General features: G+C 41.3%; 1 protein-coding gene across 1 annotated transcript; it reads left to right on the top strand.

Annotated features, from left to right (window-relative positions):
• Positions 1 to 12,248: 12,248 nt before the first annotated feature.
• On the top strand, positions 12,249 to 19,350 carry TTR (transthyretin). The gene is made up of 4 exons (XM_017858048.1): positions 12,249 to 12,468; positions 13,392 to 13,522; positions 15,651 to 15,786; positions 19,096 to 19,350. Exons 1-4 carry the CDS (start codon positions 12,400 to 12,402, stop codon positions 19,201 to 19,203), a joined length of 444 nt encoding a protein of 147 aa, XP_017713537.1. The 5' UTR covers positions 12,249 to 12,399; the 3' UTR covers positions 19,204 to 19,350.
• Positions 19,351 to 19,714: the final 364 nt, after the last annotated feature.

The following is a 19,714-nucleotide window of genomic DNA, read 5'->3' as shown; positions in this document are numbered from 1 at the left end:
AGCTTTTGTAGAGAGATGTGATGTAATCAGAGGTATGCATTAAGAAGATTAATTTGGCAGTAGCTTATAGAAAAGATTATATGGAAAATAGATTAGCAGTAAGGAGATCAGCTAGGACATAATTGCAAAAGGCCATATGATTAACAGGGAAGGTTTGAATTCAGTTGGCAGTTGTGGAAACAGAAGGTAAGAGATAGGGGAAGTATTTTGGAAGTAGAATTGGTATTACTTTTTGAAGTCTGGTGTTAAAGGAGGCAGAATTCAAGCATTAACTCTCGAGGTTCTATCCTTGACTAGCCAGGAGAATGGGAATTTCACTTAGGGAAAGAATGATGGGGTAAGGGGAGAAGGGAATGAAGAAATGCAATGTTCAGATTTAGGCATGTTGAACTTGAGGCACTATTGGCAATGCTAAGAGAGTTGAGGGATTCAGACCGTGAGACTGGGACCGAAAGACCAGAGCCGCACAGCCCTACCTAGAGTTGAAGAGCAGCTCTGGGTGAAACTGATCAAGGTGTAAGCCTGACCAAAATGCTTTTGTAATTGGTGATGATAAGAATACCAGCACCTTTGAAGTAGAAAAAGCCCTGTAAGAAGAAGGGGTGGGGAAACTAGACTGCCATCACTGCTGTTCATGATGAGAAAGTAGAAGTGGCACAGTAAATTAATCATCAGCAGTGATAGAAGTAAGAGAGGCAGAATCCTAGTCAAAGGCTGTAGAAAGATTGGGAAGGATGTGTTGCCTTGGGGTGACATGAATTAGTTTTCAGGCACAGAGACCTAGAAAAGGTAGGGAGAAAGAAGGAGAAAGGACAATAGAGAGTAGATAATAGATAATGTTAGAAAAAGACGAATTAAGATCAAGGTCAAAATAGGAACAATAGTCTGGAAGAATGAAAGACGGGGGTAACACAGAAGAAACAACGAACTTCCTTCTGAATGGGAGATGAAAGCAAAAGAAGGGTTAAGAAATGGTTTACGAAATAAATGAAGGTTGAATGTTTAATGCAAGTCTTTAAAAATGTGTGGAAAACGCAACAAGGAGTAAATACAGTATGCACATGAATGTACGAATTACCAAGCTATAATAAGGGTTATACATGAATTAAATGAATGTTTTGAGGGCATGATCAAGACAACGCTGTTGCTTTTCCCTTAAGCAAGCTTAGCACATTTCCTCCTCCCATGGATGTTCTTCAGTCAGAAGGTGGGGAAGATTAAGGACAGAAGGCATCTAGGACGCCAGGTGAGAGAAATGAGTGATCTCAGGACATAGGCTGATAGGGAAAATAAGCGAAACCCAAATAGGAGTGCTGAGAGCTCCAGGATCTCTTGATCAGATGAGGGAACTGGTACCACTGAAGAAAGCTCAAGAGAAGTACACTTGCTGGGAGAACCCAGATCCCACCTAAGACGAAGTACAGAGAGCACCTAGGGCACTGATTGAGGATACTGGTGAATTTGGGCACAGTGGGATTGAAGTTGTCTGGTACTCAGTGGAAGGATTGAGGAGGAGTCTAAGTGAGCACAAGAGAGCAGAAAGCCTGAGAAGTCAGGGAAGAGGGAGGAGTTTGCACCTGTGAGGATGAAGGCGATGGAGCCTGACTTGTAGGTCAATCCCTTTTGTTCACTCAGGTCTCAGGATCCTGCCAACTGGAAAAACCAGTCATACTTCTCCATCTCTGAGGGATGAAGTAGATCAGCCTAAGCAGTCCTCTATTGTTCCATTCTCGTGGTCCATTTGTCTAAGACTGTCTCTTCCAGGACACCAAAGACCTTGTTTGAGGAAAGCATGTGTTTGTTGCAAGGACATTGAATTAAAGTTAAATTTGCATTGTCTCCTAAGCCTCTGCCTTTAAATAGTCAATGACTTCCCTTGTCATAAATGAAATCTTTAGTTTACTTGGATGTTACTTTGATTCACTCTCTTGGGTCTCTGTCGGGGAGACCCTCTCTAATCCTCTTGGGTCCTAAACTAGAGAATCATTCTGACTTTCACCTTCCTCAACACCCTGTCTCTCTGCTGTTAGTCTTTGCTCAACACTGTCTGTTGCATCCATTCCTTCCTTCTATAACCAGTAGCACTACCCCCACCAAGATTACTATTGTTGACATTGTAGGAGAGGTGCTTACTAAGGTCAATGTCTCCAAGTGGAGGCCAGCTAACTCTCTCTCCAGGGCTACCTGGATGAATTTACCAATTCATTCAGGCTGACCAATGCCCAAAGTCCACTGGGGAGGCTCAGAATCAGCTTCATTAGAAATTTCAGAAATGGACTCACTAACCAAGCTCACAAATGCTAAAGCGTAAGTAAGAATCTCAATGTAGTAATATTCCATAAGAAATCCTACAGCCACACAGGCCAGAATGACTAATATATTCTCTTTCTGGCATATCTGTGTAGGAAGTCTTTGCAGCAGTGTTTCCTGCTCCAGCAAAAGTCCTGCCCATAAGACTATAAATCTTCAGTCCAAAAAGCCAACACACTACAACTTCCTTTCTTATTTCCTTCCACTGCTAACAAATTCCAGGGATGACTGCCATTTTCTTTACACGTGCTTGTAGATTCCATTCGATTATAGTCAAGCCTTGATGGCCTGGGGGAGGTTATTCTGTCTCTGTGTCCAGGTTCTTCACCTTATTGTGCATAAAATTAAATACAGAGGATGACAAGGAAACCAAATGTGTTGAAATGCCATTATTAAAATATTTTTTAAATTGTCATATAGTAATATATGTGCATCCTTATTAGTTACAAAATGTAGCCCTGGGTGTCATAATTTTAAAGCAGCAATGAGCATAAAGAATATTTCAAAATGTATCCATCAACTGTATGTGATATGAGTATATCTGTGATTTCTATTGGTGATAAAGTCACAGTTACTGCTCATAACTACTCTGGCTTATTATCTACATTCATAATTGAAGAAAATGCTAAACTGCAATCAAAGTCTTGTATAAAGATATAATTTCTTTCTCATCCAGTAATCACAGGTTTCCTGAATTCTGCTCACAGACATCAAGGATCTGTGGAGCTCGGGTTAAGTGCCCCGACTGAGCTGATGTGGCATGGCTCTGCTTTTCTCACGATATGCTGATTTCCTAGTGTATTTCTCACCTCACCATTTCTAAGTTCTTGGGCAACTCGTTCCATTTCATAAATACTACCTATCGTTATTAGGTATATTCTCCATCTTTGCATAAACATTGTTTTTTACATTTGCAAATGTATGAGACAATCACCAAAAGCTGGAAACAACTGAAATGTCTGCTAAGTGGTGAACTGACAAATTGCAGTATATCTACTCCATTGAATACTACTAGCAAATTAAAGAAAAGGTTAATAAAAACATGCAACAATATGGAGGAATTTTTTTTTTTTTTTTTTTTGAGACGGAGTCTCGCTCTGTCACCCAGGCTGGAGTGCAGTGGCCAGATCTCAGCTCACTGCAAGCTCCACCTTATGGAGGAATATTAAAAGGAATTATGCCAACTCCAAGAAGCCATACTGACAAGGCTATTTACTGCAGGACTCAATGGGTATGACTTTGTGGAACAGGCAAAACTATAGAGGCAGAAAACAAATCAGTGGTTGCCAGAGGCTGGGAGGAAGGAGGAAATTCACTACAAACTGGTGTGAGAAAACTTTTTGGATGGAAATATTACAACTCTTGATTCTGTTGTTAATTACATGACTTACATACATTTGTCAAAATTCGTATAACTGTACACCTAAAAAAGAATTTTACCATATGTAAATTATAGTGCAATATATCTTTTAAAAGTATGATAAAATATATTCAGACCTTCACATAATAGAGGTCTTTTTAATAACGTTTTGTTGAGAAAACACAAGTGTGCATGTAGACTTGAGAATCTGCAATAACTCCAGAAGGGCAGGGGTGCAGGTAACCTTGACCCACAGGCTGGACCCTGCTGATGATACAACTGTATTACTGTCCTAAATGGCCACTTAGCCTGTATATTTTTCTCCTCCAGCCTCCTCCAGGCTCAGTCTCTCCAGTTTCCACCCTGTTGTTCTGTCAATAACCCAAAACTCTCAATAACCCCTTTTTTTGTTGTTCTGTCAATAACTCAGAACTCTCAATAACCCCTTTATACAGACTTGTTAGTGGAAAGGACTTTGAGGGTCATGAATTGCCAGCTCCGACTCACCACCGAACCCCATCCCCAGTACTCCTGCCTGCGGGTCAGCAAGCTTCTACCTGGGTACCCTAGTGGCAACGGGGCGACCCACCTCATGAGGTAGAGTGCTCCGTGGGTAATAGCCCTGAATTACCAGATAGGTTTATGTTCTTACTTACAGAGAAAACTCAAACTTCTCAGGAGAGCACTAAAGATCCTCCACAGTCTGACTCCAAATGGTGTCTCTGGCTCATCTCATTAGGTTCATCTAATCCACATGGTAGGCCCTGCTCTACTCCTTGTTCTCAGGCCACGCCTAGTGTTCTTCCACTTCTGCACCTGTGCTCTTTCTGGTTTCTACGTCTTGTAAAACAAATTGTCTTTTCCTATAAACTCAGTGCTCAGAGACACTCCCTCATCCTTCCTTCTCTGAAGAGGCTCCAAGAGTCCAACAACATCTATGATAGCAATAACAAATATTATAGCCAAACACTCTTAACTAGGCCTCGGTGTGTTATGCTGAAATTGCCAAACCAGGTTTAACAAATGGTTTACAGGAATGGTCCCTTCAGCCCTTGGAGTTGCCAAATGAGGCCTGGGGCAGCTGGATTCCCTGGGCTCATTATCTCCAAACGGAGCAGTCGTCTTCTATTTATCCCAAAATGCTGATACACACACACACACACACACACACACACACACACACACGCGTGCGCACAAAATAAGTATGTGTGTATATATAATATATATAATTTTATCTATATAAAAATTATTTTTATGCATGTGGAAAACTGAAGCAGCACAGCATTCAGATGTCTCTACAGCCCAGAATCCATCAGATCCCAGGCTCTAGAACTACTCCTACCTCTCCTGACCTGCTTGTTCCATTGTCTCCATGACTATCCCACTGCCTCACCCCTGGTCCGACCCTCTCACCCTAGCCCATTAACACTTACGTTTCGTCAGATTCTATGCTTGGTTACTACACCTAGGTTCTGGATTTTCCTTCATTCCTGGTTCCACATCACTCACGCCATTAATTTCTTCTTCCACCCCCAACAACTTGAAGCTCTCAAATGCTTTCCCACTTGTATGGGAGAGGAATTCCACACACTGTTCTCTTTTTCCTCTGTAGATGGTATTTCTCCTTGATGATCAAGCTTCAATCTCACCTTTTCACAGATGCTTTCCACGACCCCAAAGTTACTTCCTCTCTCTGTGAATTATCGTCCACCTCATCAACTGTTTCCTGTTGACTGGGCATATTTTTTCCTACTTCTTTAACTTTTATTAAGTTCTGGGGTACATGTGCAGGATGTGCAGGGTTGTTACATAGGTAAAAGTGTGCCATGGTGGTTTGCTGTACAGATCATCCCATCACCTAAGTATTAAGCTATTCTTCCTGATGCTCTCCCTCCTCTACTTGCCCCTCCTCCAAGAGGCCCCAGTGTGTGTTGTTCCCCCATGTGTCCATGTCTTTTCATCATTCAGCTCCCACTTGTAAGTGAGAACATGTGGTGTTTGGTCTTCTGTTCCTGCGTTAGTTTGCTGAGGATAATGGCTTCCAACTCCATCCATGTCCCTGCAAAGAACATGATCTCATTCCATTTTATTTTATTTTATTTCTGCATAGCATTCCATGGTGTGTATGTGCCACATTTTCTTTATTCAGTTTATCATTGATGGGCATTTGAGTTGATTCCATGTCTCTGCTATTGTGAATAGTGCTGCAATGAACATATACATGCATGTGTCTTTATAATAGAATGATTTATATTCCTTTGAGTATATACTCAGTAATGGGATTCCTGGGTCAAATGGTATTTCTGCCTCTAGGTCTTTGAGGAGTTGCCACACTGTCTTCCACAATTGTTGAACTAATTTACACTCCCACCAACAGTGTAAAAGCATTAATTTTTCTCTGCAACCTCACCAGCATCTGTTGTTCTTTGACTTTTTAATAGTAGCCATTCCGACGTGTGTGAGATGCTATCTCAGTGTAGTTTTGATTTGCATTTCTCTAAGGACCAGTGATGTTGAGCATTTTTTCATATGTGTATCTTCTTAATAATTAAATTATAAGCAATTTGAAGGCACATGCCTCTCTTGATAGCTCCCACAGTGATGGCTAGCACACTGACTCACATGAGGAAGTTATAGTTGCTTATTTTAAATTAGTTGCTGAATTTAAAATATCTCTCTCAGTTCCAAGGTTGAAAGAAAATAGAAGTAGCCAAAATCTATATCCTAAACCATGCACAGTGGATTATGGCCACAGAATCAGTATAGCTGATCTAAGGGATATGTAAGTACAGACACAGAATCAACCAAATAAATCCTCTTTAATTCTGGCTAGTGCAATTGACCCATGCCCTAGTGCAGTCTCCTGGTAAATGGGGTAAGTTATTCCACATCACAAGGATGTGTTTGGAGAGAAAATGGTATATATCATATCACGTATCCAGAAGGCCACATCCCACTTCCTCCTTCCTTCACAGATCATGGTAGCCTCCAACCTCAAGCTTGTTTTGCTACACTAGCTGCATGAGAGTTGCAGGGGCAAAAAAAAAGAAGCCCAAAGGAAACCTGCCAACTAGATTCTTTCAAAAAAATATCTTAACACTTTAAACTTCCTCTTTTGTCTGCATATACACCTCGTAGGTAGGGGTGGGTGAGCTTTGAGTAACTCTAGAAGCCAAAACTCTGTGTCTAGTAACTGTTTATGGATAAGATCTTCTAACACGTGTGTGATCACTAAGACAGATATGAACCTGGACCAAGACATGGGTGTCCTGCCTGAATCATCAGAGCTACTGATACACAGCAAAATCCCCCAGACAGTGACAGGTGTGTTCTGAAGCCATGGGTGGGACTGAAGTTGCCACTCTTGGTTATACAGTCCACAAATATGGGGCATGGCAACTTGCAAGCTAAGGGTTGTGGAAGAATCTTACACAAGGGAGTTCTCAATGGTTGTTCCCAACTAGGTTGGCCCCCAAAATTCAACCAAGAAACTCAAACTACAATTAACAAATATAAAATATGGTCTAATTAATATATCCTAGATAATGTTTGCCTTTACTTGGATGATTATCTACATGGACAAGGGAAGAAGGGAAGATAAGGGAAAAGGCTTTTTGTGTGTTTATTCAACACTGGTAGAGGAGAGGCATGCCAGATAAGGCAGACACAGGCATTCCCAACACAAGAAAAGTATGTGCTACAGAGAAGTCAGATAACTTTCCTAGGCTCTCCTGCCGTCCAGATGAAATACTCTCAAAAAATTAGCCCGGGCCCTTTGCTCCAATTTCTCGCTTACCTAGCAACCATCTAACTATTAATTAAATTGGTATTATGGTTTTAACATGAATCTTTTATGATTTGCTTACCGTTAATCAAATCCCTGAGGCTTATTCACCTCAAGGGGAGCTGACAAAATTGAATTATTCAATCTGCAAAGATCCAGGGCCCCCAAATACCGTCATTTCCACTCTCCCCTAACCCCACCATGAGGCCCAGTCTCAGCACTCGGAGTCCCAGCACTTTGACTCCAGACTACCTACATTTAATCTATGCCCCACTCCGGGTAATCAGCTTAGACACATTTAGTGGGCATTTCAGTGTCAACAGATCACTGTCTGGCAGCTGACATGCACCCTCAGAAAATAAACCAAGAAGAAAGAGTTTATCTATAATATCAAAAATTTTCATAGCTAAACCTGCCCATTATAAGGAAGAGGGCAGAAGAACCCTAAACTAAGAGCCAGGCAACTTGTTCATTAATCACAGCATATTCTGTAGGAGGAGGAGAAATGTCATCAAATTCATCTTTTTCACCTCAATTAAACATCTACGCTACAGCCCCACAGTCAGATTGAGAGGAAAAGCAGTACATGGCTAAGAAAAGACATAAACTTGTAGCTGAAATGCTTCACTGGAGCTCCTTTTGTTTTAAGGCGTTGGATCTTCATAGCCACTGATCGTGCCTAAGCACACAGTATCTGCAGCAACCACTTAGGCCTCCAGGAATGTGGTGACCATTGACCCTAATTCATTCCCCTTTGTGGATCCTTTGTAACCATCCGTCGAAAAGAGCTTTTGCAAACTCAAATAAACACAGGAAAGGAAGACCTTCTTATCTTTGAGAGCATATGTTTACCCCTATAACCCTCTCTTATCATAAATTGCTTCTTAGGCAAGAAACATTGGATTTTTCTTGTATTTGTCTTTGCTATTGGTTCCATTCAAGCATTCATTTAACAAATAATACATTCCATCTCCGTGTTTTGCTTTTTCCTTGATGCGTTAGCCTTGGTTTTCTCTCACCTAAAACACTGCAAGCTGCTTCTCCCAGAGCTCTCACTTTGACTCCAGACTACCTACATTTAATCTTTAATTGTCTACCAAAATTTTCTCTTATTTTTATTTTTTTTTAATTTTAATATTTGTGGATACATAATAGGTGTATATATTTTTGGGGCACATGCAATGTTTTAATACAGGCATGCAATGTGAAATAAGGACATCATGGAGAATGGGGTATCCATCTCCTCAAGCATTTATCTTTTCAGTTACAAACAACCCAATTACATTCTTTATTCTAAAATATACAATTATTAATTATAGTCACTCTTGTGCTATCAAATAGTAGATCTTATTCTTTCCATTTTTTGTACCCTCTCGTCTTTTTATGTTAAAAAATAATCTTTGTCTCTGTAAACTTTATCAATTATTTTCCAATGAAATTTAGGATCTTCTCTGTACCCTAAATTGCCTTACTTTCTCCCCACTTCCTTGTCTTATTCAAATGCAAATTTCATTAATGATTTCCAGATCAATGATAGTTCAGAAAGCAAACGAGTCAAAGTGACCAAGGGCATGGCCTGAAAGTGTTCTAAGAGAGGAATTTACAGAACAACTATTAAATGATGTCAATAGGATTGTATTAGTATGTTTTCACACTGCTATAAAGAACTGCCTGAGACTGGGTAATTTATAAAGGAAAGAGGTTTCATTGACTCACAGTTCAGCATAACTTAGGAGGCCTCAGGAAACTTACAATCATGGTAGAAGGTGAAGGGGAAGCAAAGCACCTTCCTCACAAGGCAGCAGGAAGAAGTGCCAAGCAAAGAGGGGAAAGCCCCTTGTAAAACCACCAGAACCTGTGAGAACTCACTCACTATCACAAGAACAGCTTGAGAGAACCGCCCCCCATGATTCAATTACCTCCACCTGATCTTTCCCTTGACACATGGGGATTATAATTCAAGATGAGATTTGGGTAGGGACACAAAGCCTAACCATATCAAGGATCAAGTGGTGGGTTGAAACTAACGGGATGAGATATGTCAGATACAAACACACGGTCCCATATTTAGGTTAAAATTCATTAATGATCAAAACACAGGATGACAGATAATATAGGTCATTTTAGATTATTGTAACCAACAGATCACAGTAGGTAGTATTCTGATGAAGGGAGGGTCACAGTTACTACAGTTACAGATGGATTCTGGGTACAACATTTGCACTAAAGTGCCTTTGCCAAGGGAGGCAACAGTCTCAACATCCTGTGGGTTGGCCTGATCTACTTCAGGTATTGTGTCTTGTTCAGAGCATCACATTTGAAGAGAAACTCTGACCAGGGGAGTATGTCAGAGAAGGAAGTTCAGGATGCTGAGGATCTTAGGAACTATGTCTAAGCAAGATTCATTCACACAAGTGGGAATGTCTATTTGGCAAGAAGAAAATACTACTTACATGGCTGTTGGAAGACCAGCCATCACAAACTCGGTTTTCCAAAGGCTGGGCAGAAGCCCAGATGAGAGAAATGGGCCATGTATAAGAAAAGATAAAAGCTCAAGCATGATATGCCACTAGAAAATCACCTAGCCTCAGCATTGGCAGTGAGACCTGGGGAGTCGTGATGTCTGAGAGTGACCTTCTGATGATCACTGTCATGTGTAAATGTGGGCCTAATGCTGCCAACTTTTTTGATTTCTTAAGAGAAGCCAGAAATCCAAATTTTTATGCAGCATGTCTCAATTTTTAATTTTAGCAACTATTACAAATGTTTAGAGACACTGTGCAGCCCAAATATAACATATCTATGGGCTGATGGCAGCCCAGGGTTGCCAGTTCACAGGGTCTACAAGAGATGATTCTTAGTTTCAACAGGGTACAGTGCTGAAATGCATGCATAGTAGATTTTCTTGGGTTATGAATATGCTTCCACATATTTATGATTCATAGCCAGAGCCAAGGCTCTCTATCCAGGTTCTGAGCAATAGGAAATTATCAAGAGGATATTGGATGACAATATATAAGGATGTTATTTGAGAAAGGATTTTCCCCTGAGGCATAGGTGTTGAACCAAATTCTATTAGTTATGCTTTTACACCAGGATAGTGGTTTACAGTTTACAAAAGGCTTGTACATCATCTCATATTAAAGGTTACTAGAACAGTCCTTTGCAGTAGAAAAGTAGGTATTTCTATTTTACAAATGAGTTAACCAAGTATCTGAGATAGTAAATAACTCGTAGAAGGTCATCCGGGAAACGGGGCAGCAGAACTGGGATCGAATGACTCAGGTCATCCAACTCCAAATGCAAAAGTCTTTCTGCTGCTGCTTCCTAGTCAAACTCTAAGGGTCTAAGACTCTTTTCCTAGTTATGGTCTCAACTACATTTGCTCATTGCTGTGAGGGGTCAGCCTACCTCCTGGAGTCCTCTCCTGCACATTCCCATGTTCCTGAAAGGCCCTTCCATCCCTTCCACTACTCCCTGAAAACTCCTGTGCTTCAGGATTTCTTGTTGAATTTTTTCTAATCTGACTCTATCAGTTATGGGAATGTTGCCTCAACCCTTAGTGCTCCAGACTGGACTCGCTCTTGGCATGTATTTGTCCAAAATATTTGTCTGCTCTATGTCTTCTACATATTTATCTTATAAGGAACAAACACTTGATTTGTTTATCCATGAACAAAGCCACACATGCTAGTGCGCGCACACACACACACACACACATACACACAGAGGATTTTGTACGTGATTAATGAATCATCAAATCATCATAATTTCTGGACTTGTATTAATACGTCGGCCAGGAGGAAAAGAATCTGTTGTCAATCATGGCTTCTGGTTTTCACGGTCATCTCTACTTTCTTCTAGCAAGTTTGATTCTGTCAAAAACCAGTTGGCAGCCTTGTTCCTGCATGCCCAATGCAGGAGAGTCAGTAAAGAAGATTTCGTTCTCTGTATTTCAGGGTCATCAATGCCAGGTTGAAATATGCCATTCTGGCCCAGCTCAGTGGCTCACACGTGTAATCCCAGCACTTTGGAAGGCCAAGGCTCAGATCGCTTGAGCCCAGGAATTCGAGACCAGCCTGGGCAAGAGGCTGAGGTGGGAGGATGACCTGAGGCCAGGAGGTCAAGGCTGCAGTGAGCTGTGATCGTGTCAGTGCACTCGAGCCAGGGCGTCGGAGTAAGACCCTGTCAAAAAAAAAAAAAAAAAAAAAAAGGAAGGAAAGAAGGAAGGAAGGGAGGGAGGGAGGGAGGGAAGGAGGGAGGGAAGATGCTATTCTGTCTTAGATTGAAGTGGACCTTATCTGGGCAGAACACACACACACACACACACACACACACACACACATTGTGGAGAAATTGCTGACTAAGCAAAGCTTCCAAATGACTTAGTTTGGCTAAAATGTAGGCTTTTGAAAATGTGAGCACTGCCAAGGGTTTTTCCTTGTTGACCCATGGATCCATCAAGTGCAAACATTTTCTAATGCACTATATTTAAGCCTGTGCAGCCAAATGTCATTCAACATGAAATACATTATTACAACTCGCATCTGTCTAAAATCTTGCATCTAAAATGAAAGACAAAAATGTATAAAAATGGAAAACATGCATAGAAATATGTGAGGGAGGAAAAAAATATCCCCAAGAATGTTACTGCATGGAGTCACACAGGGAGAAGACTATTTTTGTTTTGTTTTGATTGTTTTGTTCTGGTCAAATGACCTATTAAGAATATTTCATAGAGCTAATGTTCCGATGCTCTAATCTCTCTAGACAAGGTTCATATTTGTATGGGTTACTTATTCTCTCTTTGTTGACTAAGTCAATAATCAGAATCAGCAGGTTTGGAGTCAGATTGGCAGGGATAAGCAGCCTAGCTCAGGAGAAGTGAGTATAAAAGCCCCAGGCTAGGAGCAGCCATCACAGAAGTCCACTCGTTCTTGGCAGGATGGCTTCTCATCGTCTGCTCCTCCTCTGCCTCGCTGGACTGGTATTTGTGTCTGAGGCTGGTCCTATGGTGAGTGTTTCTGGGACATCCCGTTCCTACATTTAAAATGCATGCTAAATGAAGTAGGAGTGACTCCTTCCAGCTTTGCCAACCAGCTTTTGTTACTAGGGCAAGGGTACTCAGCATCTATCTTTAATATCATTAATTCAAACTTCAAAAAGAATGAAGTTCCACTGAGCTTACTGAGCCGGGACTTGAACTCTGGGGATTCTGCCTCATTGCTTTGGTGCATTGGGTTTGTAATGTCTGGTATCTCCACTTCCTCAGATCGATGATAGAGATAAAGATATGATATTAAGGAAGCTGTTAATCCTGAATTTTCAGAAAAGTATCCCTTTATAAAATGTATTTGGGGGGCAAACTGCGTGAGATTATATTCTGGCCCTATAGCTAATCAAAATGTATTTACTGATTAATCTTTAAAAGGCTTAGTGAACAATATTTTAGTCAGATATCTAATTCTTAAATCCTCTAGAAGAATTAACTAATCTATTAAATGGGTCTGGATGTAGTCTGACATAATTTTAAAACAACCGGTAAGAGAGGGTGACTAGAGCAACAACTAAAATGATCTCAGGAAAAACTGTTTTGGTCCTATGTATGGTACATTACCTCTTTTCAGTAATTCCATTCAAATGGAGAAGTTTAACAGGGCAACTGTACTCAGGGGGCCTATTCTCTCCCTTAAAATTCATTATACACATCCCTGGTTGATAGCAGCATGTCTGGAGGCAGAAACCATTCTTGCTTTGGAAACAATTATGTCTGTGTTTTACTGAGTAGGGAAGCTCATTAACTGTCAACACTTATGTTCCTGATAATGGAATCAGTGTGTAATTCTTGTTTTGTTCCAGATTTCTAACACCATAAAGAATAAATCCTTTCACTCTGATCAATTTTGTTAACTTCTCACTTGTCTTCTCTACACCCAGGGCGTTGATGAATCCAAGTGTCCTCTGATGGTCAAAGTTCTAGATGCCGTCCGAGGCAGTCCTGCCATCAATGTGGCTGTGAATGTGTTCAAAAAGGCTGCTGATGAGACCTGGGAGCCATTTGCCTCTGGGTAAGTTGCCAAAGAACCCTCCCACAGGACTTGGTTTTATCTTCCCTTTGGCCCCTCACTTGGTAGAGAGAAGCTCACATCATCTGCTAAAGAATTTACAAGGAGATTGAAAAACGTGAGCAGAGGTCAAGTATGCCCTCTCTGAAGATGCCCTCTTTTTGTTTTGCTTAGCTAGGAAGTGACCAGGAACCTGAGCATCATTTAGGGGTAGACAGTAGAGAAAAGAAGGAATCAGAACTCCTCCCCTCCAGCTGTGGTGTGTAACCCTTTTGGGTCACAGACCACTTTATGTAGGTGATAAAAACTAAAGATTCTATGCCCAGAAGAAATGTACAGATACACACACACAAAACCATATATGTGATTTTAGGAGTTTCACAGATTCCCTGGTGTCCCTGGGTAACACCAAAGGTAAGAGTCCTTGTCTTAGAATTTTAGGAAAGAGGTACAATGTGTATGAACCCATTAACGAAAGGAAAGGAATTCAGAAATATTATTGGCTAGGCATCTGTCTGTAGTTCATTTGGATCACCCAAAAGCCAGGGCTTTTGCCTAATGAACACTTTGGGGCACCTACTGTGTGCAAGGCTGGAGGCTGTCAAGCTCAGTTAAAAAAAAAAGTAAAAAGAGACAGAAGAAATGGATCCACGAGGCAAAGTACAGCCCCAGACTAATCCCATGATCACCCAACTTCATGTGCAAGAGTGACTTCTAACCTTCATTAGCCAGTTTACAATTTTCATGGAGTTTTTCTACCTGCACTAGCAAAAACTCCAAGGAAAATATATATTAATAAACCTAAGAGAATTGACTGAAAGAGCAATCAGGAGACCCTTCACACCCAGCAGAAGAGGAACTATTAAGTACTTACTCCTCCTCAGAGAAGAATTTCTGTTGTAATTTAATTGAACTCCAAGAACCACATGATTCTTCAACCATTATTGGTAAGATCATTTTCTTAGGTCTGGTTTTAACTGACTTTTTATTTGGTAATTCATTTATGTTTATATAAAATGCCAAGCATAACGTGAAGAGTGGTTATGGGACTATTCTAAGGGAGAGAGAAAATGGATACCAAAAACATTCTAATGTTCTTGTGAATCTTTCTCCTTTCATCAGGACAAAAAAATATATATATATATAAAGAAGAAACGAGGAGGTGCACAATCAGAGTCAGTAAAGACGACTGCTATTTTTATCTGTCATAGCTGTTGCAGTCTAATGGGAAGCAATTTCCAACATTCAACTATGGAGCTTGTACTTACATGGAAATAGAAGTTGCCTAGTGTTTGTTGCTGGCAAAGAGTTATCAGAGAGGTTAAATATATATAAGGGAAGAGTCAGATACAGGTTCTTCTTCCTGCTTTAGGTTTTCCAGTGTGTGTGCAAATGACACTCCCTGGTGGTGTGCAGATGCTCTGAAAGGTATCCTCACACCACAAGGGAGAGGAGCGAGACCCTGCTGTCCTGGAGAAGTGCAGAGTTAGAACAGCAGTGGCCACTTCCAGGGATGGTCACAACATCCCATCCAATCATCAGTCTCGAATCACAAGGACTCTTTCTTAAGAAAACATTATACCCGGCCGGGCGCGGTGGCTCACGCCTGTAAATCTCAGCGCTTTGGGAGGCTGAAGTGGGCATATCATCTGAGGTCAGGAGCTCAAGACCAACCTGGCCAACATGGCAAAACCCCATCTCTATGAAAAATACAAAAATTAGCCAGGCATGGTGGCAGGCACCTGTAATCCCGGCTACTTGGGAGGCTGAGACTGGAGAATCCCTTGAACCTGGAGGCAGAGGTTGCAGTGAGCTGAGATCATGCCACTGCACTCCAGGCTAGGTGACTACAGTAAAATTCTGTCTCAAAAATTAAAAAAAATTTAAAAAATTATAAATTATACCTACATTCTCTTCTTATCAGAGAAAATATCTACAGTGAGCTTTTCAAAAGTTTTACAAACGTTTTGCCATTTAATTTCAGACAGTTAAGAGTTTTCCCTACTTCTGACTTAGTTGAGGGGAAATGTATGTAACACGTTTATGTGTGTTGGTGGAGTGGGGGGTATTACTTTGCCATGTCATTTGTTTCCTCCATGCCTAACTTAACCCAGACTTTCACACCTTATAGGAAAACCAGTGAGTCTGGAGAGCTGCATGGGCTCACAACTGAGGAGGAATTTGTAGAAGGGATATACAAAGTGGAGATAGACACCAAATCTTACTGGAAGGCACTTGGCATCTCCCCATTCCATGAGCATGCAGAGGTGAGTATACAAACCTTCAAGGGTTGTTTTGGTTTTGGTTTTTGCTTTTGGCATCCCAGGAAATGCACAGTTTTACTTAGCATACCACAGAAATGTCCCAAAGAAGGTGATGAATGACCAAAGGTTCCCTCGCCTGTTATACAAGAACAAATTCACAATACTCTGAGAAGCACATTTCTTTTTGACTTTGAGGAAAACCCATATAGTAACATGACTTGAACTTACATGACACTATTCATAGTCTCTTCATTCCACTTTATATGAATATTGACGTATTTGCTGTTGAAATAATCTGTTTATGAGGCAGACCTCCAGACCCCACGCAGAGTGTATGAAACAAGAGATGCAGCATTTTATTTCTCTAAAACCTGCAACATTCTTCATTCCAAAACACATCTGGCTCCTCGGAGGTTTGGACAAGTGATTCTTGGCAACACATACATAGAGAGACAATAAAATCAAAGTAAAAATGGCAACACAGTAGATAACATTTACTAAGCATACACCATGTGGCAGACACAATTGTTTAAGTGTTTTCCATATTTAACCTACTTAATCCTCAGGAACAAGCCACTGAGGTCAGTCCTATTATTACCCCCATCTCATAGATGAAGCAAATGAGGCACCAGGAAGTCAAATAACTTGTCAAAGGTCACAAGGCTAGGAAACACACAAGTAGAAATGTTTACAAACAAGGCCCAGGCTGGGTTTGCCCTCAATTCTGCTCTGCCTCGCATTGTGACCCAGGAACATTTTTCCCCTGTGAAAAGCCAAGCTTAAAAAAAGAAAAGCCACATTTGTAACGTGCTCTGTTCCCCTGCCTATGGTGAGGATCTTCGAACAGTTATACATCTCCCTGTCTTCCCCTTGTCTTAATTTCTTAAGTCATTTGAAACAGATGGCTGTCATGGAAATAGAATCCAGACATGTTGGTCAGAGTTAAAGATCAACTAATTCCATCAAAAATAGCTCAGCATGAAAGGGAACTATTCTCTGGCTTAGTCATGGATGAGACTTTCAATTGCTATAAAGTGGTTCCTTTATTAGGCAATGTTACCAGGGAAACAATAGGGGCTTGTTTGACTTCTGGGGCCCACAAGTCACCAAGGGAGCCCCATCTACCAAGAAGCATGTCCCTGACTACCCCTCATCCAGGCAGCAAGACACGGACGCCAGTCAGGGCAGCAGCAGGGTTTCAGTGGTGCCCAGCACAAGACATTGCCCCTAGAGTGTCAGCCCCTACCCTTGAGTAGTAGAACTGCCTACCTGAGACCATTGTTTGCCTAAGACCTGGGTCTCAGCCTGATGGGAGCCATCTAAAAAGTTCATTGCCATACTGCCCACATGTTGTTCTCTTTCATTAGATCTCAGCTTCCTTGACTGCTCTTCACTCTTGCAGTATTCATTCAACAAACATTTAAAAAATAAAAGCTTCTATGTGTGGAACACTCTGCTAGATGCTGGAGATTCAGAAATGAAAATACATCCCTACCCTTGGAATGGAGGGGAAAGGACTGAAGTAAGACACATTAGGCAGGACCGTCAGCCCAGCTTGAAGCCCAGATAAATATGGAGAACAAGAGAGAGTGAGTAGTGAGAGATGAGTTCCAGTGTCTCACTTTGGTGACTGGTGCATGGTGGGCTTCATGCAGCTTCTTCTGATAAATGCCTCCTTCAGAACTGGTCACCTCTACCTTAGCCAGTGACCCAGGTGGTCATATTAGATTTACCAAGGGAAATTGGAAACTTTTATTAGGAGCTCTTAGGCCTCTTCACTTCATGGATTTTTTTTTTCTTCTTTTTTGAGATGGAGTTTTGCTTTGTCACCCAGGCTGGAATGCAGTGGTGCAATCTCGGCTCACTGCAACCTCCACTTCCCAGGTTCAAGCAATTCTTCTGCCTCAGCCTCCCGAGTAGCTGGCACTACAGGTGCACGCCACCAAACCCAGCTAAGTTTTGTATTTTTCATAGAGACAGGGTTTCGGCATGTTGGCCAGGCTGGTCTCGAACTCCAGAGCTCAGGTGATTCACCCACCTCAGCCTCCCAAAGTGCTGGCATTACAGGTGTGAGCCAGTACACCCAGCTACTTCATGGATTTTTGATCACAGATTATGCCTCTTATAATATTTAAGAAGAATCAAGTGGGCTGAAGGTCAATGTCACCATAAGATAAAAGATATTTTTATTAGTTGATTCTAGGGAGTTGGCCTTAAGGGGAGCCCTTTCTTCTTAAGAGATTCTTAGGTGATTCTCACTTCCTCTTGCCCCGATATTATTTTTGTTTTTGGTATGGCTCACTCAGCTCCTTTTTTCTTCCTATCCCTAAGTAATCCGGGTTTCTTTTCCCCATATTTGGAACAATATGTATTTATGCAGAGTGTGTCCAAAACTCAACCCAAGGCACGTATACAAAATATATCAAATTAAACACATCTTTACTGTCTGCTACCTCTTTTCTGACCTCAATTTATCCCAACTTGCCTCACTCTGAGAATTAAGCCTGTCCCAGCACACGAGTTGCAGATACTCTACTGAATTTGACAGAACTGTGTGACTATCTGGAACAGCATTTTGAGCCACAATTTGCCCAGTTACAAAGCTTAAATGAGGTCTAGTGCATGCATGTATATTTCAAAATTCCACCATGATCTTCCACACTCTGTATTGTAAATAGAGCCCTGAAATGCTTTTGGTTCATATTTCATTGCTTGCTATACATAAAATATACTTTTCTTCATGTTAGAAAATGCAAAGAATAGTGGGGTGGGGGAATCTCTGGGCTTGGAGACAGGAGACTTACCTTCCTACTGTGGTTCCATCAGTATGTAGACTGGGGCAATACAATAATTCAAGTCTGATTTGCTCATCTGTAAAATGGGAAGAATGTTTCCAGCTCCAGAATGCTAAGTCTCTAAGTCTGTGGTTGGCAGCCACTATTGCAGCAGCTTTTCAATGACTCAGTGCATTTTTGCATTCTCCCCACCTTTTTTTTTTCTAAAACCAACAAAAGAGATACAGCCTTTAGGCTCTCTGGGATTTCCCTTAGTCAAGCTAGGGCCCTCTTGACTTTTGATGTGAATTTGCAAAACAAGACCTGGTTCTGTACTCCTGCTCTAAGGGCTGTGCATGGTTTCAAAGGCTTGGCTTGCCCCCGTGTTTGAGCTTTTTCCTTCTGTTCAAACTGTTCCAAAATATAAAAGAATAAAATTAATTAAGCTGGCACTGGATTTCCAGTGGTCAGTCATGTGTGTCATCTGTACAGTTTTCGGGCTCTGGTGGAAATGGATCCTGTCTGTCTTCTCTCATAGGTGGTATTCACAGCCAACGACTCCGGCCCCCGCCACTACACCATCGCCGCCCTGCTGAGCCCCTACTCCTATTCCAACACGGCTGTTGTCACCAATCCCAAGGAATGAGGGACTTCTCCTCCAGAGGATCTGAAGGACAAGGGATGGGATTTCATGTAACCAAGAGTATTCCATTTTTACTAAAGCAGTGTTTTCACCTCATAAGCTATGTTAGGAGTCCAGGCAGAGACAATAAAACATTCCTGTGAAAGGCACTTTTCATTCCATTTTAACTTGATTTTTTTAATTCCCTTATTGTCCCTTCCAAAAAAACAAGAATCAAAATTCTACAAAGAAGCAAAGGAATTCTAGAACGTATCTGGGCAGAATACTAGGAGAGATCCAAATTTCCAATTTCTTGTAAGCAAAGCACATATTAAATATGATCTGCAGTCATTAAAAAGACACGCTCTGTAAATGAGAAAGCCTTGTTTTCCTGTAACCTTCAGTGAATAGCAAAAGACACGTTCTAAGGGCCCACTTCTTCACTGTGGGCATTTCTTTTTTTTTTTCTTCTTTTCTTTTTCTTTTTTGAGACAAAGTCTCACTCTGTCGCCCAGGCTAGAATGCAGTGGTGTGA

Source organism: Rhinopithecus bieti, unplaced genomic scaffold (genome assembly GCF_001698545.2).
Source record: "Rhinopithecus bieti isolate Rb0 unplaced genomic scaffold, ASM169854v2 scaffold_44774, whole genome shotgun sequence".
NCBI lineage: Eukaryota > Metazoa > Chordata > Mammalia > Primates > Cercopithecidae > Rhinopithecus > Rhinopithecus bieti.
This window is presented reverse-complemented; position numbering and strand designations above follow the sequence as displayed.

Excerpts from the sequence above, each read along its gene's own strand:
- TTR (XM_017858048.1), top strand. The coding sequence starts at position 12,400 with ATGGCTTCTCATCGTCTGCTCCTCCTCTGCCTCGCTGGACTGGTATTT. Across the intron at positions 13,523-15,650 it reads TGGGAGCCATTTGCCTCTGG|GAAAACCAGTGAGTCTGGAG; the intron begins GTAAGTTGCCAA and ends CACACCTTATAG. Across the intron at positions 15,787-19,095 it reads CATTCCATGAGCATGCAGAG|GTGGTATTCACAGCCAACGA; the intron begins GTGAGTATACAA and ends CTTCTCTCATAG.